The sequence below is a fragment of the Ranitomeya imitator genome, chromosome 1, assembly GCF_032444005.1.
Source record: "Ranitomeya imitator isolate aRanImi1 chromosome 1, aRanImi1.pri, whole genome shotgun sequence".
In the NCBI taxonomy this organism is placed as follows: Eukaryota; Metazoa; Chordata; class Amphibia; order Anura; family Dendrobatidae; genus Ranitomeya; species Ranitomeya imitator.
The window spans coordinates 56,072,248-56,097,235 of NC_091282.1; the positions used below are offsets into that span (position 1 = coordinate 56,072,248).

Sequence of the window (24,988 nt, forward strand, 5' to 3'; positions counted from 1 at the left end):
CAATAATATAACTACTATAATACTGCCCCTATGTACAATAATATAACTACTATAATACTGCCACTATGTACAAGAATATAACTACTATAATACTGCTCCTATGTACAAGAATATAACTACTATAATACTGCTCCTATGTACAATAATATAACTACTATAATACTGCTCCTATGTACAAGAATATAACTACTATAATACTGCTCCTATGTACAATAATATAACTACTATAATACTGCTCCTATGTACAAGAATATAACTACTATAATACTGCTCCTATGTACAAGAATATAACTACTATAATACTGCCCCCATGTACAAGAATATAACTGCTATAATACTGCCCCTATGTACAATAATATAACTACTATAATACTGCCACTATGTATAAGAATATAACTACTATAATACTGCTCCTATGTACAAGAATATAACTACTATAATACTGTCCCTATGTACAATAATATAACTACTATAATACTGTCCCTATGTACAATAATATAACTACTATAATACTGCCACTATGTATAAGAATATAACTACTATAATACTGCTCCTATGTACAAGAATATAACTACTATAATACTGCCCCTATGTACAAGAATATAACTACTATAATACTGCCCCTATGTACAAGAATATAACTACTATAATACTGTCCCTATGTACAATAATATAACTACTATAATACTGCCACTATGTATAAGAATATAACTACTATAATACTGCTCCTATGTACAAGAATATAACTACTATAATACTGCCCCTATGTACAAGAATATAACTACTATAATACTGCCCCCATGTACAAGAATATAACTACTATAATACTGCCCCTATGTACAATAATATAACTACTATAATACTGCCACTATGTACAAGAATATAACTACTATAATACTGCTCCTATGTACAAGAATATAACTACTATAATAATGCTCCTATGTACAAGAATATAACTACTATAATACTGCTCCTATGTACAAGAATATAACTACTATAATACTGCTCCTATGTACAAGAATATAACTACTATAATACCGCTCCTATGTACAAGAATATAACTACTATAATACTGCCCCCATGTACAAGAATATAACTGCTATAATACTGCCCCTATGTAAAAGAATATAACTACTATAATACTGCCCCCTGTGTACAAGAATATAACTACTATAATACTGCCCCTATGTACAATAATATAACTACTATAATACTGCCACTATGTACAAGAATATAACTACTATAATACTGCTCCTATGTACAAGAATATAACTACTATAATACTGCTCCTATGTACAATAATATAACTACTATAATACTGCTCCTATGTACAAGAATATAACTACTATAATACTGCTCCTATGTACAAGAATATAACTACTATAATACTGCTCCTATGTACAAGAATATAACTACTATAATACTGCTCCTATGTACAAGAATATAACTACTATAATACTGCTCCTATGTACAAGAATATAACTACTATAATACTGCCCCCATGTACAAGAATATAACTGCTATAATACTGCTCCTATGTACAAGAATATAACTACTATAATACTGCCCCTATGTACATGAATATAACTACTATAATACTGCCCCTATGTACAAGAATATAACTACTATAACACTGCTCCCTATATAAAGAATATTGGTCTTTATTAGGTAGGGGACTTAATATCCGACTGGAATTGCCCTTTTGTTTCCGTGCAGTGCTATGTGAGTGTTGTGTATTGATACTGTGTCTCAGGAGCAGCAGTTTGTCATATTATGCTGTGTATTGTCATTCTGTATGAGTCTGTACCTGCCGCCTGCGTCACTGCCCGTCTTCACTGCTCCGTCATCCGTGAAATTAAAGATCCCCGTCCAATTCCCCAATTCCTCTCCGCTCTGCCAGCTAAACTGCAGCCCTCTAGTAAGAAAAGGAAGCAGTTTACATTGTGTTCCCATATACTTCTGTCTAGCAAAAATCATTACATTCAATCGTACCAAGTATTTAACCATTTCAATACCACATGGTACTGCAAGGACAATTGCATCAATGTGCAGAAATCACTGCAAGAATGAAAAATGTTAATATATTCTAATACAATCACAAGAGCAATTCCCCCACAAAATATTCAAATGGATTTTCGGGACTTTTATAATAATGGAGCATTAGTAGGATTCTTTATTTTCTAACTTTTCATTAATGAAGTACTGAATCCAGACACCCCGTGAACTGTAAAGACATCGATGCTTTCTTGCACAGGCTATTGTTACCCAGGCACAGCGCTGTAGACAGAGTTGAGGCTATGTCCAGACAGTTTTTACTGGGGGTGTGCACTTCTTCTCCCTGTATGAGTTGCTATCGCTGGGGGAGTTGTTGTGAATTCTGTTGTCGGGCTCGCTCCTGTGGTCATGAATGGTACTTCGGCTGGTTCTGTCCATGGACTTCCTCTGGTGGGTGTTTCTGAGTTTCCTTCCACAGGTGACGAGGTTAATTCGTTAGCAGGCTGCTGTATTTAACTCCACTTTGCTCCATGCCACCTGTCAATGTTCCAGTATTGGTCTAGTTCTCTCCTGGATCGTTCTTGTGACCTGTCTTCCCAGCAGAAGCTAAGTTCCAGCTTGTATTTCTTTGGTTTGCTATTTTTCTGTCCAGCTTGCTATTTTTATTGTTGTCTTGCTTGCTGGAAGCTCTGGGACGCAGAGGGAGCGCCTCCGCACCGTGAGTCGGTGCGGAGGGTCTTTTTGCGCCCTCTGCGTGGTCTTTTTGTAGGTTTTTGTGCTGACCGCAAAGTAACCTTTCCTATCCTCGGTCTGTTCAGTAAGTCGGGCCTCACTTTGCTAAATCTATTTCATCTCTGTGTTTGTATTTTCATCTTTACTCACAGTCATTATATGTGGGGGGCTGCCTTTTCCTTTGGGAAATTTCTCTGAGGCAAGGTAGGCTTTATTTTTCTTTCTTCAGGGCTAGCTAGTTCCTTAGGCTGTGCCGAGTTGCATAGGGAGCGTTAGGCGCAATCCACGGCTATTTCTAGTGTGTTTGATAGGATTAGGGATTGCGGTCAGCAGAGTTCCCACGTCCCAGAGCTCGTCCTTTATTATCAGTAACTATCAGGTCATTCTGTGTGCTCTTAACCACCAGGTCCATTATTGTCCTGACCACCAGGTCATAACAGGGAGTGTACTTCTCCCTGTATCAGTTGCTATCACTGTGGATGTGTACTTCTTCTCAATGTATGAGTTGCTATCACTGGGAGTTGTACTTCTTCTCAATGTATGAGTTGCTATCACTGGGGACATGTACTTCTTCTCCCTTTATGAGTTGATTTTGGACTTTAAAAAATAAAATAAAAATTAACTCTACTGATGAGCGAGTGTACTCGTTGCTCGGATTGGTCTCGGAGTATTTTTTAGTAGTCGTAAATTTAGAATTTTTTCCACACAGCTGCATGATTTATGGCTGTTAGACAGCTTGAGTACATGTGAGGATTCCCTAGCAACCTGGCAACCACACAGATGAGGCGACAAAAACTAAATCTCCGAGCAGTCACAAATACTCGGAGGTCACCCAAGCGTGCTCGGGAAAACCCGAGCAACGAGTATACTCGGTCATCACTACTCATTATGTGCCAATACTTTGATTGCTAATAGGTCCGCAACGGAGAAGCGAAATAAAAAAAACCCATTATATTCTGCACTGCAGTCACTATTAGGGTATGTGTCCACGTTCAGGATTGCATCAGGATTTGGTCAGGATTTTATGTCAGTATTTGTAAGCCAAAACCAGGAGTGGGTGATAAATGCAGAAGTGGTGCATATGTTTCCATTATACTTTTCCTCTAATTGTTCCACTCCTGGTTTTGGCTTACAGATACTGACATAAAATCCTGACCAAATCCTGATGCAATCCTGAAGGTGGACACATACCCTTACATAGTGTGTCCAGCTCAACATGATAGATATGGGGAAAGCTGAGCTACAATAACAGGCACAACACTACTATACAACCCCTGGCAAAAATTATGGAATCACCGGCCTTCGAGGATGTTCATTCAGTTGTTTAATTTTGAAGAAAAAAAGCAGATCACAGACATGGCACAAAACTAAAGTCATTTCAAATGGCAACTTTCTGGCTTTAATACACACTAAAAGAAATCAAGAACAAAAAATGTGGTAGTCAGTAATGGTTACTTTTTTAGAACAAGCAGAGGGAAAAAATTATGGAATCACCCTCTAAATTTTCATTCCCAAAAGTAACACCTGCATCAAATTTGATCTGATCTTTATTCTGCATCTAAAAAAAGAAGTGATCACACCTTGGAGAGCTGTTGCACCAAGTGGACTGACATGAATCATGGCTCCTACATGAGAGATGTCAATTGAAACAAAGGAGAGGATTATCAAACTCTTAAAAGATCATCACACAATGTTGCAAAAGATGTTGGTTGTTCACAGTCAGCTGTGTCTAAAATCTGGACCAAATACAAACAACATGGGAAGGTTGTTAAAGGCAAACATACTGGTAGACCAAGGAAGACATCAAAGCGTCAAGACCGGAAACTTAAAGCAATATGTCTCCAAAACAGGAAATGCACAACAAAACAAATGTGGAACGAATGGGAGGAAACTGGAGTCAATGTCTGTGACTGAACTGTAAGAAACCGCCTAAAGGAAATGGGATTTACATACAGAAAAGCTAAACAGAAAAAAACAAGGTTACAATGGGCTAAGCAAAAGCAATCGTGGACTGTGGATGACTGGATGAAAGTCATATGCTGGAACTTTTGTTTGGTGCCGTTCCAATGAGATTTATAAAGATGACTGCCTGAATAGAACATGCAAATTTCCACAGTCATTGATGATATGGGGCTGCATGTCAGGTAAAGACACTGGGGAGATGGCTGTCATTACAGCTTCAATAAATGCACAAGTTTATGTTGATATTTTGGACACTTTTCTTATCTTATCAATTGAAAGGATGTGTGGGGATGATGAAATCATTTTCAAGATGATAATGCATCCTGCCATAGAGCAAAAACTGTGCAAGCATTCCTTGAAAAAAGGAATAAGGCATAAGGTCAATGCCATGGCTGCAAATAGTCCGGATCTCAATCCAATTGAAAAGTTGAAGAAAATGGTCTATGACAAGGCTCCAACCTGCAAAACTGATCTGGCAACAGCGATCCGAGAAAGTTGGAGCCAGATTTATGAAGAGTCCTGTGTGACACTCATTAAGTCCATGCCTCAGAGACTGCAAGCTGTAAGAAAAGCCAGAGGTGGTGCAACAAAATACTAGGGATGTGTTGGAGTGTTTTTTTGTTTGTTTGTTTTTCATGATTCCATATTTTTTTCCTCAGAATTGAGTGACTCCATAATTTTTCCCCTGTGCTTGGTTAAAAAAAGTAACCATTACTGATTACCACATTTTATGTTCTTGATTTCTTTTAGTGTTTCTTAAAGCCATGTCTGTGATCTGCTTTTTTTCTACAAAATTAAACAACTGAATGAACATCCTCCAAGGCCGGTGATTCTGTAATTTTTGCCAGGGGTTGTAGTTGATCCTTAGTAAATAATAAAGGGAGGAGGAACTTTCTGGAGAGCTGCGGCCTCTTCGCATAACTGATAAGCAGGGGATTCCTTGAGTATAACACTTCCAATTAAATATTCATGGCCTTTCCTAAGCATAGGCCGTCAATATTTAACTCCTGAAGAACCCCTTTAATGGAATAGAACTCCTTCAATAGAAGATAAATTATAGATCAGCTGTGGTCTAACACCCGGAACCTCCATCAATCAGCTGTCTTCAGCCCTGGGGGGGGGGGCCGCCGGCTGTAAAAGGTGAACGGAGTCAAACAGCACAGCTCCATTTACTGTGTAGTGGCCGTTCCTGGGTACTGCAGTTCGGCTCCTATATAAGTCAATAGGCCACTGAACAGTGAATGGAGTTTTGGCGTTTGTTTTCTTTCACTGTTAACATCCATCTGATGCCAGAGGTGAAAACATTTGATATTGATGACCTATCAATATGGTAGGGTCATCAATATGATAAATCTGGGAAACTCTTTTATTTAAAAAAAAAGTTAACTTTTTTTAATTAAATTCTCTGCTTTCCTGAAGCTCGTAGAAATCATACAGCAATGATGTAATCCTTGATGTAATCCTTTAAATATACATGCACTGTACTGTAACACATCAGGTCCCTAAATAGTATCACAGCAGAGAAGTCGGAAATGCGTGAGAACACCCCTGTATATATAGAACGTGGTGAAATGACACCTTACTAATCTGATGGAAACGGTCGGATATTTGGAACTGCAACTGATTTGACTCATCATTTCCTCAGTCCGCACTCATCTCCCCTGTCTATTCTTCCTCCATGTCTGGCTAATGAATATTTAGCGGGCTAGTAAAAATTAGGGGACAGATGGATGAAAGAATAAATACATATTAGTCTGCACAGGGCTTACGCGAAGATGCAAAGATCTGTATAGGAGCTGCAGACAAAAGGGAGGATTTTTTTATTGTAGTGACAACAATTTGCAAAGGTGCTTAATTTTTTTTAATTAATTTTAGATGTATTGGTACAATTAAAAAAAAACAAAAAAAAAACTTTAAGCTTTTATGCCCACTGCTACCCCGGCTGTTCAGTTTTTTGTTGTTTTTAAAAACACCACACAATTACAGAGATATGTGCCTAATTTATTTAGTGATCACTTTTAAGGTCTTTAAAGAGGGGCATGGCTCACGGGGGTTCCTCGGGGCGTGCCTTTAGACAGCTTTGAATAATTACCCATTGAGCCACGCCCACTAAGCAAAGACCATAAATATTAGCACTAAATGAAAAAAGGCCCATATCTCTGCAGCCGTATGGAAAATTTAAAATGAACAAAAATGGAAAACTCAAGAGAGCGTCAAGAACAAACGATAATAATGGCCGACACCGCCATATACATTTCAAATCATATTCTCCGTTACAGCTATGAATGTTCAGTGACACTGGACGATGGAAAAAACAATCTTTCTAGAAATATTATTTTAATGAAAGACTATTCTTTTTTTAATGGAAGATGTCTAAAGTTCAGGCTAAAAAGAAAAAAAATCAAACATGGCTGACTGCATTTAAAAAAAAAAAAGCAATCTGTGAGTGGATGACTCAAACCATTGTTCTTTCTTTAACCTCTACTCCATGAACAATTGTTTAGCTGAAATTGTTCATGTTCATCAACATTCTACTCTTGATGGAGTCTTTGGACCAGTGATTCTCAACTCCAGTCCTCAAGACCCCACAACAGGTCATGTTTTCAGGATTTTCTTAGTATTGCATAGGGGATGGAATTAATACTTAAGCAGGTGATGAAATTATCACCTGTGCAATGCTAAGGAAATCCTGAAAACATGACCTGTTGTGGGGTCTTGAGGACTGGAGTTGAGAAACACTGCTTTAGACCAGGGGTGTCAAACTGCATTCCTCGAGGGCTGCAAACAGGTCATGTTTTCAGGATTTCCTTGTACTGCACAGGTGATAATTTAATCACCAACTCATTATTTGTGTAGGTGATTAAATTATCACCTGTGCAGTACAAGGAAATCCTGAAAACATGACCTGTTTGCAGCCCTCGAGGAATGCAGTTTGACACCCCTGCTTTAGACTATGGGTGGTTCTGCTTTGGACGATAACTCTGGCAGTGGTGTAACCTGAACTTCGTGAGCCCCAATACAAAAATTCAATTGGGGCCCCAGTCAAGAACTGAAGAATAAAGTATATTCTAAAGTTATAAAAAAAATTAATCATGTAATGATTAGTCTTTATTTATGTCAAAACCCCATTAAGATGGACTTAAGCTCTGCCTCTGAGGATTCAATAGCATACTAGGTTGACCACCGTTGTAGTAGAAGGAGATCCCAAGCATGGCTTCACTCTCTTTGACTTCTTCTAATGGCAGAATTTTTTACTGAAACCTAAAAATCTGTCAAAATCTATTATTCCTTCTACATATAAGGTTCCCGTCACGACGTAATTAAAAGTGGCATCCACATCTGATTCCGATGTCTACGTTCTTCGACCAAGAATTAAGGAGATCATTTGGTCGAAAAGTTGGATTTTGAAGGCTCTACTGAAGGAAGCAAATGACCCTTTCATAGTAGCCCAGTGTGGAGAAGCAAGGCTTTATGTGAAGGGTCTTGAGAGAGTAAGACAAGTGACTGACATATTATATGATTTTTTAAATTGACTCCAGATTTCGGGCCCCGTGCCTGGAAGTTCAAGAAACCGCGTCTAGATAGAAGCTAATGACGAACTCAGATCCCGTCTATGATTCACATGCCTTCAACAGGGAGCAAAATATGCTGAATGTTCAAAACCACAACAGTCTCATGGCCCTGGGATGACAAAAATGAATTCAAGAAAGTAAAAATTCTGTTGAATGATCAAATACAGTGTTCAGCATAAATTAGTACACCCCAACCTTTAGCTTTCTTGAAGAATCAACATTTTTTTATGGAATATCATACTACAAAGTAGTATTTTACAAATGTGGGGCATCGATTGCTAACAATATTTGTTATTTTGAACACCCAAAAAAGGAATTTTACTAACGAATTCATTCAAAACCATGTTGCAAAAAGGAATATACCTTAATGAAAGTCTTGGGAGCAAAAACTAAAGTTTAGACTAGAAAATTCAACAACAGGTAAGTCTTAGGCTTCATTCCATTGATGAGTTTTTGATTAAGTCGATTTTCGCTGTGTCGAAAACGCAGCATCTTACAGTTCCAGCAAAGTGGATGGGATTTATAGAAATCTGACAGCGACATTTAACTTGCGCCGGCGATCGCGCATGTCTTTACTTCGCCCATCGCCGCACCCATGACGTGACCACTAGTCGCCGATGGATTGTCGTGACAGCCAAGTGTCAGCTGATGACCCCCATAACTGTAATTATAGAGCTCCTTTGAAACTCTGCCTATGGCAGAGCTTAAACGGAGACCGTGATTTCTGCTTATAACACTAGCGATCGTATGATCGCATCTTCAAGTCCCCTCAGGAACCTAAAAAAATCAGTGAAAAGTGAAAAGAAAATGTTTTAAAAATATAAAAAAATCCACCACCCCATTTCCCCACAGTGAAAATAAAGATATTAAGAAAAAATTAAAAAACACATATTTTGTATTGTCGCATTCAGAAAAGTCCGATTTATCAAAATATAAAAACAATTAACCTGATCGGTAAACAAAAATTAAAAAACGCCAAAATTATGTTTTTTAATAGCCACAATTTCATAAAAAATGATGTAACAAACGATCGAAAAGTCACATCTATCTCAAAATTGAACTAATAAAAACATTGCTTCACCCCACAATAAAATACGTCATCACACAGCTACATTGGATGAAAAATAAAAATGTTACGGGTCTCGGAAAATGGCGACACAACTCCAAAAATGTTTTTTTTGCAAACTTCAGATTTTTTTTCCACCACAATGATAAAAAAAACTGGACATCTTGGGTATCGCCGTAATCGTATTGATGAGGAGAATTATATTACATGGTCATTTTTACAAAAAAATTTACCCCGTAAAAACAATTCCAAAAAAAATAATGTCAGAATTATTATTTTACACAATTTCACAGCACTTTGATTTTTTTCCCCCGTATTCGAGTACACTTTGTGGTACAATGAAAGGTGTTATTCAAAAAACAAGCTCTCATATGTCTATGTGGACAGAAAAATAAAAGCATTATGGCTCTCGGAAGAATGCAGTGAGGAATCACATGTCTGCACTCACGTAGAGTAACTGGAGATTTGTACCCCAAGTCCGGACTGCCCCTTTAATTTTTTTTAATTGTTTTCGGAACGGACCTGCCTGAAAAAGACTTTGGGCCTGATCCGTGTTGTTCACACCGGTCTTGATGAGGAGGTGAACGGCGCTCCATGAATTAGGAGTGTTGGACAAGAGAAATACTTCATTTTCTGGAACAATTTCAAGGTTGCCATTACTTTCGGCCATGACTGTATATATAGATATATACTGCTTATATAGCTGCACTATTATGATCTAGCCTCCTAAATTTCGTTAATCACACTGCTCTGCCCAGGTGTCAGTCTTCACTGCCGTACTAACATTCTATTCATGAGTCAGATATCTTTGGATTATTCCCATTTTATACGATCTATAGTTAAGGGGAAGGCTGGAAAAGAACTGTTGTAGCAAAACACAATGGTAAAGTGCAAAAAATATTTTTACATAAATCTGTTGACTATGCTCGTGCTTGTTACTCAAGTGTGCAGAGGGTGCTCGGGTATGTAGCGAGTATCGGGGGTTCTTGAGTGACATGTTCTATTCCCTGCGGCCGCACGTTTCATGGCTGTTAGACAGCTCACAACATGCGGCGATTGCCTGACAAGCACATGGCAATCCCGGCATGTTTTGTCCCTCTACAATAAGTGGGATGAGTCTTTGTCTTCCAACAGGAAGTGTGGGCAGATCTTTGTTACTCGACAGGAAGTGGAGGCGGATTTTTGTTACTCGACAGGAAGTGTGGGTGGGTTGTCTTTGTTTTCCTCAAGAAAGTGGGAGCAGAACTGTTTATATGATGCGGGGGCAGGTCATTGTCAGTTGACAGAAAGTGGAGGCGGGTCTTTATTTCTCTACAGGAAGTGAGGCGGGTCTTTGTCTCACTACAGGAAGTGTAGTGGGTCTTTGTTTCTCTAGTGGAAGTGGAGCAGGTCTTTGTCTTAATACAGGATGCGTGGGTGGGTCTAGGTCACTCAACAGGAAAAGGAGGCGGATTTTTGTCACTCAACAAAAAGTGTGGGTGGGCTCTCTTTGTTTTGCTTAAAAAAGTGGGAACAGAACTGTTTATATGAAGTGGGGGTGGGTCATTGTCACTAGACAGGAAGTAGAGCAGGTCTTTGTCTCTGGACAGGAAGTGGGGACGGGTCTTTGTTGCACTACAGGAAGTTTGTATCGTTCTTTGTCTTTCTACAAGAAGTGGAGCGGGTCTTTATCTCGCTACAAGAAATGGAGCTGGTCTTTGTCTCACTAAAGGAAATGGAGCAGGTCTTTTTCTTGCTAAAGGAAGTGGAGTGCATCTTTGTTTCTCTAGGAACTGGAGTGGGTCTTTGTCTTGCTACAGGAGTGGAGCGGGTCTTTGTCTCACTACAGAAAGTGGAGCCGGTCTTTGTCTCGCTACAGGAAGTGGAGTAGGTGTTTCTCTACAGGAAGTGGAGTGGGTCTTTGTGTCACTACAGGAAGTGAAGCGGGTCTCTACAGGAAGTGGAGTGGGTCTTTGTCTCACTACAGGAAGTGAGGCGGGTCTTTGTTTCTCTACAGGAAGTGGAACGGGTCTTTGTTTATCTACAGGAAGTGAAGCGGGTCTCTACAGGAAGTGAAGCGGGTCTCTACAGGAAGTGGAGCGGGTCTTTGTCTCACTACAGAAAGTGGAGCCGGTCTTTGTCTCGCTACAGGAAGTGGAGTAGGTGTTTCTCTACAGGAAGTGGAGTGGGTCTTTGTGTCACTACAGGAAGTGAAGCGGGTCTCTACAGGAAGTGGAGTGGGTCTTTGTCTCACTACAGGAAGTGAAGCGGGTCTCTACAGGAAGTGGAGTGGGTCTTTGTCTCACTACAGGAAGTGAGGCGGGTCTTTGTTTCTCTACAGGAAGTGGAACGGGTCTTTGTTTATCTACAGGAAGTGAAGCGGGTCTCTACAGGAAGTGAAGCGGGTCTCTACAGGAAGTGGAGTGGGTCTTTGTCTCACTACAGGAAGTGAAGCGGGTCTCTACAGGAAGTGAGGCGGGTCTTTGTTTCTCTACAGGAAGTGAGGGCTGGTCTTTGTTTCTCTACAGGAAGTGGAACGGGTCTTTGTTTATCTACAGCTAATGGAGATGTCTTTCTTTACTTCTGGCCTCTTCTTTGTCAGACAACTTACTGACACAAAGGTGAATTGGGATTTCAGCTCAGGACAGAAAAACTACTGAAAAGAGTCCTGGAAAGTGAAGGAAGGGAGTTGCAGCACCTGCATAACGATCCCCTCAAAAAGAATGGATGGCAAGGTGTAGGGCATGAGAATCTGGCACTTCCTGGAGATATTGGTCTGGAATGTGCCCCATTGTGCTGGCGAGGGCAGCAAGACCATGTTTTACTACAGGTTTTGTGTGAGAGGACAGGTATTTGCAGTCATTGCCCTGTGGCCTCAGCGCAGAGTGCGGATGGTCAGGACGCTGCTTTCCTCGCACCTCAGTTTACAGCTATAACATCTTACTGCGGGCTCAGCTCAGTAGACTAAAGAGATTATAAATAAAAACAAATAATAAAAATGACTTCTTTTATTCTGCTAAACGAGCCTAAAGCGGTTCTGGGAGAATATGAGAAACCTCCGTCCTCGCAACTGTACTGATTATGGAGTATTAACACTGGTGACAACCTGGAAATATTACCAGGGCCTCTCCAGGTGAGCTCCTTCCAGCGTGCGGGGGGCCGGCAGCTGTGCGGCTGTGTATCACTGAATTCAGCAACTACAACATCAGCTAACGCTTTTACTTATAAGTTACCTAATACCTTCTACTCCAATCACAACCAAAGCAGCCCTCACAAAATTCTCCTTCTGCTTCTTCAAAGCATTAGAAAAGCATGACATCTCCTTGCAGCCATCTGTCCCTTTGGTGCATTGCAGGTACTGTGCTGTCTGCACCAGAAACTGTACACTTCCCAGAACGCAGTGCAGACAGTGCAGAACCAGCATGAGTTACTGAAGTAGACTTAGATGTGACTAGAGAAGAAATGCTATATGGAGGAAAATATATTTTTGGCATTATATCTCAATTTGGATTTTATTTTGCAATTCTGAATGACTGCAAAAGAGTGCCCATATAGTAGAATCAGTAGGGGTGCCCATACAGTAGTATTAGTAGGAGTTCCCATAGAGTAGTATCAGTGTGGGTGCCCATAGAGTAGTATCAGTGTGGGTGCCCATAGAGTAGTATCAGTGTGGGTGCCCATAGAGTAGTATCAGTATGAGTGCCCATAGAGTAGTATCAGTAGTTTTGCCCATAGAGTAGTATCAATAGGCGTACCGATATAGTAGCATCACTGCGTGTGCCCATATAGTAGTATCAATAGTGGTGCCCATATAATAGTATTAGTAGGTGTGTCGATAGAGTAGAATCAATATGGGTGCACATTGTAGTGCACCGGTATCCATGCTGTGCAGTGATGAGGCAATGACCCAGCAAAGTTCAAAAACAAAAGTCTCTTAAATGTCCAACTGACAGCAATACACAGAACACGATATCCTCCGAATCGCAGCTGAACAACCATATCCTCCAGATTGCAGCCTATAAACACACCAGTCCACCTCCAAGACTAGTTACCGTGAGTGACTGCACCATTGTGTACGCTGTGGGTGCCAGGCCTTTCAGCTCCCTTGGCTGTTTAGCTCCGCTGGCCTGTGTTGCCTCACACAGCATGGAGCTCTACAGAGCCTTCTGCTCTGTACTCCTGAAAACACTAGGCTGACAATGACACACCCAAACCCTTTACTGCAGGGTCTTTTAACAAGCAACCTGTGGCCTTCGGCCACATGGAAAACCTGACCAGGAAGGAAATGGACTGCCCCACACCATCCTGTAGTCCATTTAAAAAATAAAAGCCCAGCAGGTTTTCTTAAATCTGCCCTGGACAAATTGCTTGTCCAAAACCTTCACTCACTTTTATTTTGCATTGCAATCACAGCTATGCCTGTGACTGCAATGCACTCCCATAACCTCAATACGCCTTCAATGTGCAACCTGGGGGGACATACAATGACCCTCACATGTAACACCGGTCACTGCCTCACAACATATACTGGATTCAGTAGGGGTGCCCATATAGTAGTATAAGTAGGGGTGCCATAGAGTAATATCAGTAGGAGTGCCCATAGAGTAGTATCAGTAAGGGTGCCCATATACTAGAATCAGTAGGGGTTCCCTTTCCATTATTATTATTATTATTATTATACATTTTTATAGCGCTATTTATTCCATGGAGCTTTACATGTGAATACGAGGCAAATATAGACAAATACATAAAACATGAGCAGATAACAGGCACACGGGTACATAAGGAGGGAGGACCCTGCCCGCGAGGGCTCACAGTCTGCAGGGGATGGGTGATGAAACACCATAGAGTAGTATCAGTAGGAGTATCCATACAGTAGTATCAGAAGAGGTGCCAACATAGTAGTATCAGTAGGGGTGTCCATATAATACAACCAGAAGGGGTGCCCATAGGGTAGGGGTATCCCTATAGTAGAATCATTAGGGGTTTCCATGTAGTAGTATCAGTTGGGATGCCCACAGAGTTGTATCAGTAGGGGCGCCCACAGAGTAATATAAGTGGGAGGCCCACAGAGTAATATCAGTAGGAGTGCCCACATAGTAGTATTAGTAGGGGTATTCACATAGTAGAATCAGTAGGGGTGCCCAAATAGTAGTATCAGCAGGGGTGCCCATACAGTAGTATCCGTAGTGGTGCCTATAGATTAGAATCATTAGGGGTGACCATAGAGTAGTATCAGTAGGGGTGCCAACCGAGTAGTATCAGTAGGGGTGCCCATAAAGTGGTATCAGTAGGGGTGCCCATAGAGTAGTACCAGCAGGGGTGCCCATAGAGTAGTATCAGTAGGGGTGCCTATAGAATAGAATCAGTAGAGATTCCCATAGAGTAGTATCAGCAGGGGAGCCAATAGAGTAACACCAAAAAAGGAAAAATTCAAGAAAACACACCAAAAACAGGCAGAGATGCTTACCTGTCTAAATGGGCCTCAATACAATTGCACAGTCAGGGTGCAGCAGACCCAAATAAAATGGCAAATGCACAGGTACAATACCTACTGAAACAGCCAGCCTTCAATCAGGGATTGGCCGTGTGGTACACCAATGCACTAAGATATATATACTCTGTATGTGGCGTGTTCACACAAGGAATCATCAGTAGGGGTACCAACATAGTAGTATCAGTAGGGGTGCCCATAGAGTAGAAACAGTAGGAGTTCCCATAGAGTAAAATCAGTAGGGGTGCCCATAGAGTAGTATCTGTAGCGGTGTCTATAGATTAGAATCAGTAGGGGTGCACATAGAGTAGTATCAGTAGGGCTGCCAACAGAGTAGTATCAGTAGGGATGCTATAAAGTATAATCCGTAGGGCTGCCCATAAAGTAGTATCAGTAAGGGTGCCCATAGAGTAGTATCATTAGGGCTGCCCATAGAGTATAATCCGTAGGGCTGCCCATAGAGTAGTATCAGTAGGGGTGTCTATAGATTAGAATCAGTAGGGGTGCACATACATTAGTATCAATAGGGGCACCAACAGAGTAGTATCAGTAGGGCTGCCCATAGAGTAGAATCAGTAGGGGTTCCCATAGAGTAGTATCAGTAGGGGTGCCCATATAATAGAAACAGTAGGAGTGCCCATAGAGTAGTTTCAGTAGGAATGCCCATAGAGTAGTATCAGTAGGGGTGCCCATAGAGTATAAGCCATAGCGCTACCCATAGAGCAGTATCAGTAGGGGTATCTATAGATTAGAATCAGTAGGGGTGCACATAGAGTAGTATCAGTAGGAATGCCCATAGAGTAGTATCAGTAGGGGTGCCCATAGAGTAAAATCAGTAGGGGTGCCCATAGAGTATAAGCCGTAGGGCAGCCCATAGAGCAGTATCAGTAGGGGTGCCCACAGAGTAGTATTAGTAGGGCTGCCCATATAATAGAAACAGTAGGAGTGCCCATAGAGTAGTATCAGTAGGAATGCCCATAGAGTAGTATCAGTAGGAATGCCCATAGAGTAGTATCAGTAGGCGTGCCCATAGAGTAAAATCAGTAGGGGTGCCCATAGAGTATAAACTGTAGGGCTGCCCATAGAGCAGTATCAGTAGGGGTATCTATAGATTAGAATCAGTAGGGGTGCCCATAGAGTAGTATCAGTAGAGCTGCCCACAGAGTAGTATCAGTAGGAATGCCCATAGAGTAGTATCAGTAGGAATGCCCATAGAGTAGTATCAGTAGGGGTGCCCATAGAGCAGTATCAGTAGGGGTATCTATAGATTAGAATCATTAGGGGTGCCCATAGAGTAGTATCAGTAGGGCTGCCCATAGAGTAGTATCAGTAGGGCTGCCCATATAATAGAATCAGTAGGAGTGCCCATAGAGTAGTATCAGTAGGGCTGCCCATAGAGTAGTATCAGTAGGGCTGCCCATATAATAGAATCAGTAGGAGTGCCCATAGAGTAGTATCAGTAGGGCTGCCCATATAATAGAATCAGTAGGAGTGCCCATAGAGTAGTATCAGTAGGGCTGCCCATAGAGTAAAATCAGTAGGGGTGCACATATGGTAAAACTACCAAAAAGGAGTTTGTATGTTGTCCCCTTGTTTGTTTGGGTTTCCTCCGGGTTCTCCCATTTTCTCCCTCACTCCAATGACATCCTGATAGGGAATGCAGACTGTGAGCAGATAGAGACAGTGATGATTATGTTTGAGCCCCTATACATGTGATGGCCAAGGTCCATTTGCCACAAGCCAGTATTATAAATGGCCCATGTTAGATAGGGCGTGGGTACAGATTTTTTACCTGCTATCGGTCTATTCTGATGACTACTGCACGTTCTCAGTGCTCCCTTGTACAGTTATGTCTGCAGGATAGAGCCCTAGTCAGGCAGGGTTGTAATAATGGTCGTGCTGCGCTAAGGTCTAGGTAGAGGAGATGGCATTTCCCGGATAGATGTAGTCATGGGTGCTGCAAACTGAGGCCCACAAACTGCAGTCAATTATCTCTGAACATGGCCTCCCTGCTGACTGCTGGCATCTGACAATGTGACGTGAAGGTTATACATGAACACTGAGAAGCCAGGATATGCCGGCATGGACTCTGAGAGACCTGCAGCATATCCTCGGACATCCCAAAGATCTCATGGAGTCCTATATAATCAATAATTCCAGAGGCTAGTCAGTCCCTAGAGCAGTGGTGTCAAACTGCATTCCTCGAGGGCCGCAAACCATGCGTGTTTTCAAGATTTCCTTAGCTTTGCACAATGTGCTGCAATCATTATGTGTGTAGGTGATTAAATTATCACCTGTGCAGTACAAGGAAATTCTGAAAACATGACCTGTTTGCAGCCCTCGAGGAATGCAGTTTGACACCCCTGCCCTAGAGGACGACGACTGGGAAGACACATTAATCCACAGCAGTATATGGAGTCAGTCTTTACATTCCTCCAGTGATGAGGTAGTAACATAGAGTCCATATTACAGTGGTTACTCAGTAACGCCTTCAGAGCTGCAATCATAACTCTGACAGATTGCTGTGCATACCAAGCATAGATGATAGTTACATAGCTCCTGTGAAGCTGTGAGTAAACAGTCTGACAACGGAACTGTAGTCTGTTGTCAAGGGCAACCAGTAGAATTTTTTTTAATAACCAATATGCAGAAACCAACATGAAATGATAAATAATTTAAGCAAAAAACGAGCAAAGGGAACAATTTGCAAGGTTATTTAACTATTTATGTTGAGATAAAATGTGAATTATGAATTTCTTTTTAGTTATTAACTAGTTGTTACAGTGAATACAGTATATGTTTTACAGAATAATTCCTAGAAACAAGAAGGGAGGCTACAAATATGTGAGGGCAAACTTCAAAGGAATAAAAAAAAAAGACCTACAAGACAAAAATAGAAATGCTGAGCCCCAAGTAAAAATTATAATGTTAATTGATAAGGAACAAAGAATTAAAAAAAAAATTGTTAGGGACAAAGGAGATGAAAGATATGAGTAGCCGCCAGTGTGAAACCAAACAGGCAAATAAATCCAAACTATACATCAACAATTAATCAATACATAATGTGTAGTGTCCACTTGATTATATTTACAGTTGTGGCCAAAAGTATTGACACCCCTGCAATTCTGTCAGATAATACTCAGTTTCTTCCTGAAAATGATTGCAATCACAAATTCTTTGGTATTATTATCTTCATTTAATTTGTCTTAAATGAAAAAACACAAAAGAGAATGAAGCAAAAAGCAAAACATTGATCATTTCACACAAAACTCCAAAAATGAGCCAGACAAAAGTATTGGCACCCTCAGCCTAATACTTGGTTTTACAACCTTTAGCCAAAATAACTACGACCAACCGCTTCCAGTAACCATCAATGAGTTTCTTACAATGCTCTGCTGGAATTTTAGACCATTCTTCTTTGGCAAACTGCTCCAGGTCCCTGATATTTGAAGGGTGCCTTCTCCAAACTGCCATTTTTAGATCTCTCCACAGGTGTTCTATAGGATTCAGGTCTGGACTCATTGCTGGCCACCTTAGAAGTCTCCAGTGCTTTCTCTCAAACCATTTCCTAGTGCTTTTTGAAGTGTGTTTTGGGTCATTGTCCTGCTGGAAGACCCATGACCTCTGAGGGAGACCCAGCTTTCTCACACTGGGCCCTACATTATGCTGCAAAATTTGTTGGTAGTCTTCAGACTTCATAATGCCATGCACACGGTCAAGCAGTCCAGTTCCAGAGGCAGCAAAGCAACCCCAAAACATCAGGGAACCTCCGCCATGTTTGACTGTAGGGACCCTGTTCTTTTCTTTGAATGCCTCTTTTTTTCTCCTGTAAACTCTATGTTGATGCCTTTGCCCAAAAAGCTCTACTTTTGTCTCATCTGACCAGAGAACATTCTTCCAAAACGATTTAGGCTTTTTCAGGTAAGTTTTGGCAAACTCCAGCCTAGCTTTTTTATGTCTCGGGGTAAGAAGTGGGGTCTTCCTGGGTCTCCTACCATACAGTCCCTTTTCATTCAGACGCCGACGGATAGTACGGGTTGACACTCTTGTACCTCGGACTGCAGGGCAGCTTGAACTTGTTTGGATGTTAGTCGAGGTTCTTTATCCAACATCCGCACAATCTTGCGTTGAAATCTCTTGTCAATTTTCCTTTTCCGTCCACATCTAGGGAGGTTAGCCACAGTGCCATGGGCTTTAAACTTCTTGATGACACTGCGCACGGTAGACACAGGAACATTCGGGTCTTTGGAGATGGACTTGTAGCCTTGAGATTGCTCATACTTCCTCACAATTTGGTTTCTCAAGTCCTCAGACAGTTCTTTGGTCTTCTTTCTTTTCTCCATGCTCAATGTGGTACACAGGACAGAGGTTGAGTCAACTTTAATCCATGTCAACCGGCTGCAAGTGTGATTTAGTTATTGCCAACACCTGTTAGGTGCCACAGGTAAGTTACAGGTGCTGTTAATTACACTAATTAGAGAAGCATCACAGGATTTTTCGAACAGTGCCAATACTTTTGTCCACCCCCTTTTTTATGTTTGCTGTGGAATTTTATCCAATTTGGCTTTAGGACAATTCTTTTTGTGTTTTTTTCATTTAAGACAAATTAAATGAAGATAATAATAATAAGAATTTGTGTTTGCAATCATTTTCAGGAAGAAACTGAGTATTATCTGACAGAATTGCAGGGGTGTCAATACTTTTGGCCACAACTGTATTTCTATATTTGGACACTACACATTTTGTATTGATTAATTGTTGATGTATAGCTTGGATTTATTTGCCTGTTTGGTTTCACACTGGTGGTTACTCCTATCTTTCATCTCCATTGTCCTAACAATTTAAAAAAAAAAATTCTTTGTTCATTATCAATAAATATTATAATTTTTACTGTGGACTCAGCATTTCTATTTTTGTTTTGTTTGTCTTGTAGGTCTTCTTGTTTTATATTTTACCGAAGGTGTGAGGCAGTGACAGGTGTTATATGATAGGATCGCTGTGTGTCCCCCAGGAAGAGTATTAAACCCGCTGGAGTGTGGACCTGGCCAAGTTATTTGACCAAGGCAATGTTTAGGAAAACCCGATAAGGGCTTTAATTTTTGGAGGGAATTACAGGATGGTAGTGGGGCAGCAGGTCACTCCCTCCAGGCTGGGTTTTACAAGTGGCCCATGGCCACAGATTCCATTTAAAAACCCTGCAGCAAAGGGTTGGGTGTGTCAGTCTTGATTTGCAAACTTGCAGAGCAGGTGGCTCTGCAAAGCTCAGCCGTTGTGAAGTAACACAGAGCCAAGCGAAGCCAAAAGGCCTGGCACCCCTCAGCGTAGCACGGTGGTGCAGTCGACCAGTCTCGGATACGGATTATCATGATTCCCAGCTGCGATCCGGAGGATACCATGTGCTGTTTACTTTGTGAGTGCTGGACATTAAAACATGTTTGGTTTGAACTTTCTTGTGTCATTGCCTGTCTGTCACACTGCACCAACCCCGCTGCACTACATATGGTTGCAGAATCTTTACAGGTGCTCATCCTGTACCCCATCATGTAGGTGCTGGTACTGCCATCTCTACAGTATAGGTGCTCATCCTGTACCGTCCCTATCATGTAGGTGCTGGTACTGCCATCTCTATAGGTGCTCATCTTGTTCCCTATCATGTAGGTGTTGGTACTACTATATATATAGGTGCTCATCCTGTACCCCATCATGTAGATGCAGGTACTGCCATCTCTATAGATGCCCATCCTGTACCCCATCATGTAGGTGCTGGTACTGCCATCTCTATAGGTGCTCATCCTGTAATCCATCATGTAGGTGCTGGTATTGCCATTTCTATAGGTGCTCATCCTGTACCCCATCATGTAGGTGCTGGTACTGCCATCTCTATAGGTGCTCATCCTGTACCCCATCATGTAGGTGCTGGTACTGCCATCTCTATAGATGCCCATCCTGTACCCCATCATGTAGGTGCTGGTGCTGCCATCTCTATAGGTGCTCATCCTGTAATCCATCATGTAGGTGCTGGTATTGCCATTTCTATAGGTGCTCATCCTGTACCCCATCATGTAGGTGCTGGTACTGCCATCTCTATAGGTGCTCATCCTGTATCCCATCATGTAGGTTCTGGTACTGCCATTTGTATAGGTTCTCATCCTGTACCCCATCATGTAGGTGCTGGTGCTGACATCTCTATAGGTGCTCATCTTGTAACTCAACAAGTAGGTTTTGGTACTGCCATCTCTATAGGTGCTCATCCTGTACCCCATCATGTAGGTGTTGGTACTGCCATCTCTATAGGTGCTCATCCTGTACCCCATCATGTAGGTGCTGGTACTGCCATCTCTATAGGGGCTCATCCTGTACCCCATCACGTAGGTGTTGGTACTGCCATCTCTATAAATGCTCATCTTGTATCCCATCATGTAGGTGCTGGTATTGCCATCTCTATAGGTGCTCATCCTGTGCCCCATCATGTAGGTGCTGGTACTGCCATCTCTATAGGTGCTCATCCTGTACCCCATCATGTAGGTTCTGGTACTGCCATTTGTATAGGTTCTCATCCTGTACCCCATCATGTAGGTGCTGGTGCTGACATCTCTATAGGTGCTCATCTTGTAACTCAACAAGTAGGTGTTGGTACTGCCATCTCTATAGGTGCTCATCCTGTACCCCATCATGTAGGTGCTGGTACTGCCATCTCTATAGGGGCTCATCCTGTACCCCATCACGTAGGTGTTGGTACTGCCATCTCTATAAATGCTCATCTTGTACCCCATCATGTAGGTGCTGGTACTGCCATCTCTATAGGTGCTCATCCTGTGCCCCATCATGTAGGTGCTGGTACTGCCATTTCTATAGGTGCTCATCCTGTACCCATCATGTAGGTGCTGGTACTGCCATCTTTATAGGTGCTCATCCTGTACCCCATCATGTAGGTGTTGGTACTACCATCTCTATAGGTGCTCATCTTGTACCCCATCATGTAGGTGCTAGTACTACCATCTCTATAGGTGAACCTATTGCTATGCTTTCTCATACTTTGCATAGGTGCCACATCCTGCAGCCAGTTCTATAGATGCTGGTACCACTATATATTCTGACATTATATACTACTCTATGTATTTGCTCTACTATCTATTCTCATACTAGTATAACTAGCTACATGGGGTGATAACACAAATACAGATTTACATTCTATAGGTGTTGGCATTTTTTCAGCTTTTAATAAAGTCAACATTGTATAGGCATTTGCACTCCTCCTACATTGCGCCATATACCAAGTACTGGTATATACATCATCATATTCTATAGGTGCCCGTTATCTTCATAGAGTACAACTTTCAGCAGTCACTGACGCGTCTATCCTATAGGCATACATTACTCGGGACACTCATCCCATGTCAGGATCTGGTACAATTATCTCGTCTATAAGTCCAGATTCGTCGCTTACCTTCCTATCATGTAGAATTCTATCAGTATATACCATGTGTGCATAATATGCCACGGGCTCTATAGGGGCATTTACTCTTATACTCACCAAGACATTCTATATGTGCCAAACGTGTATAGATCTAGTCATGTATATTGTGACTCGATACTTTAGCCCTGTCGTGTACATTCCCTCCGTGCTGCATTCTATAAGTGCCGAAAGAATATACGGTAATACCCTTTGCATAAGTATTGGTGCCCTACTGTGACTCTATATAACACTCTATAGGTGCAGGCACTATCGGCCGTACTGTGTTGTGCTCTTTTCTATAGGGGCTCATCCACTCCAGTCCCACGATATATTGCTATAGGTCATAGGTCACCGCTGGAAAGTTTGCCCTGCTCATATTATACTGACGCCGACATCCCTTTATACGCAGCTCCACACACAGGACCTATAGGAATTAATGCCGCCACCTAAAGCACACAGTATGCACATCATTGTATAGCACGTTAGTCACCGGGTGTAATTATATCTGCAGTTCTGTACACAGTGGCAGTGCCACCCACTCACGGAGGAGACCCATTAGGCACCATAGGCACCATTATTACCGCATTGAGGAGATGATGACATAAATGATTGCAAGCTCTTCAGAACACTATTACAATGCCAGGGGGGAACCCTGTGCCCGCAGTGTAACTTGGTGCCATCAGTCTGAGATTTGCATTCCCAGCGCAGCCTGCTGTTCACACTTATGTCATTGCTCCCCATGCAGGATACATTGTGCCCAGCAGGTTACCATAACAGGACACACACATGGTTACAGTACACATGTGACAAGATAAAGGTAGGGGGGGATTCTCAATTAACCCATCCTGTGCCACGGATGAATGAAGACCTGTGCAGAAAAAAGGAAAAAAAAAATCACCATAGTGCAATGGTGAAGAATGAAAGGGTGAATGGATCCCCCTCTCCCAAAAGTAATAAAATGTATGCAGGAAAGGGTTAATGATTTTTATTTGTATTATTTTTCCCAAAAGTCACGATATGCTACAGTCTGTATGCAGGAAAGGGTTAATGATTTTTATTAAATTTTTTATTAAGGGGGAGGGGGGTGCACTTACCTCTTGATGTAGTTCCTTCCATACAGGATCTGTTGCAGCAAGGTCACCAGGGCAAAGGCGCAGATGAAGATAAAGAATAAAGTTCTGTTCCCCAGCAGGTCCCTGCTGGATGAGGGGTCTGCGTACCCCATAATTAGGGTACCCACCCTCCCAAAAAAAAACCTCCCCCCAGGGACTGTAAAGTCTCTGAAGCTGCTTATTTATGGCAGGACTGCAGGGAAGGAGATGTCCTTGTTATTCACAGTGAAAGCATGGCAAGCCCCTTGCCCAGCCCCCCTAAGCACTGCCATCCAGAGGACAAGGTACCCCATTGTGCAGCTTCCAGGGTAAAGTTTACAAGAGCCCAGCACATGGAAAGAAGAAGGATGATCTCCCCACTGGAGGGGTGAGGACAGGCTGGCTCCTTGCAGCCCCCTTCCCTGTGCCTGCTTCTCCTCCCCTCTCAGAAGCCTCTGCTGCTAATCATCTTCTCCATGGTGAGGCTGATGCTTCCTGAGCAGATCTCCCCCATGCCTGTGCCCTCCTGGCAGCAGCAGATCTCCCCCATGCCTGTGCCCTCCTGGCAGCAGCAGCAGCATCAGATGTGCCAGCCTCTGCAGTGATCAGCTGCAGTGCTGGGCTCCTGTCTGTGCAGCATCCTCTGCTGACAATCAGCGCACAGAGCCGAGCTGCAGCCTCCTTCCCTCTCCCTGATCGCAGGGCTGATTGCTGAGGGTCTTGTGTCTGCACACAGCCAAGGTCACACCGTGCATCTGCCCAAGGACACAGCTCCAGGCAGACAGCACTGTGCCCTGTTGCTCTGACGCTGGGCAGATTTATCTCACTCCAGGAGAATTAATGGATCCTTCTTATTTATAGCTTGTTTTTTCTTTTTTTTTGCTTTATTTTTTCCTCTATACAGATGTATATATAAATAAATGTGCTAACTATATGACTATAATGTGGAATAATCAGGAATACGTCAAAACCTAAGTACAGGACAGTGTAGGACCGTCCCGAGCACAGTCACCTTGTCGTGGTGGGATGGCTTTTATGCTATTTTTTATCTAAAACAGCATTACTAACCACCCTGTGTTATGTAAATGCATTTTGCTTTTTTATCTTATTTAGTTACAGTAGGGTTAATGTTCATTTTCCTTCCTGCAGATTTTGTATGCTTTATGGCCAATGTGAAAACGCGTTTATATGCTGCATATATACCAACTTAAACCAAGCTCAATTTCTTCTTATTAGTATACCTAGTATCCGTCTATATTATTTCAAAACACTCTTTTTTGGTGATCGCTTTGTATCTCCGTTCATACTGCACCCACACACACAAGTGATACAGCATTTGAAAGGTAAACTTGCCCCAATCAGCATGAAAATAGACAAACAAACCACACACCCACGATGTGATCACAAAAGACACTTTAAACATTAATTTTCATAAACCTGCAGTAAGGAAAAATGACCTGCAGGTGGCACCACACTACGCCAAAGCATGCAACCACAAAGCTGAAACAAATCTTAACATTTGCCTTGGGGGCTTTCCAGCTTGCCAAACTCCTTGCCCAGCCGATTTCAGGCAGGTACATATAAAATATTTGCTATATATGTGAAAGTAGAATAAAAGTAAAATTTTACCTGTTTAAGACT

General features: G+C 41.9%; 1 protein-coding gene across 2 annotated transcripts in view; it reads right to left on the reverse strand.

The window, feature by feature from the left end:
• The window catches only part of ST8SIA5 (ST8 alpha-N-acetyl-neuraminide alpha-2,8-sialyltransferase 5), a 119,089-nt gene extending 94,956 nt beyond the window's left edge, over nucleotides 1-24,133 (reverse strand). The window contains exons 1-2 of one of the 2 annotated variants that reach the window (XM_069746870.1): nucleotides 23,351-24,130; nucleotides 1,808-1,915 (exon numbers count right to left, since the gene is read on the reverse strand). In XM_069746870.1, coding sequence (XP_069602971.1) covers nucleotides 1,808-1,915; nucleotides 23,351-23,481 — 239 coding nt within the window. In that variant the 5' untranslated portion in view covers nucleotides 23,482-24,130. Of the gene's footprint in view, nucleotides 1-1,807; nucleotides 1,916-23,350 lie in introns of both variants that reach the window. The other variant, XM_069746881.1, reaches the window with a different exon arrangement.
• Nucleotides 24,134-24,988: the final 855 nt, after the last annotated feature.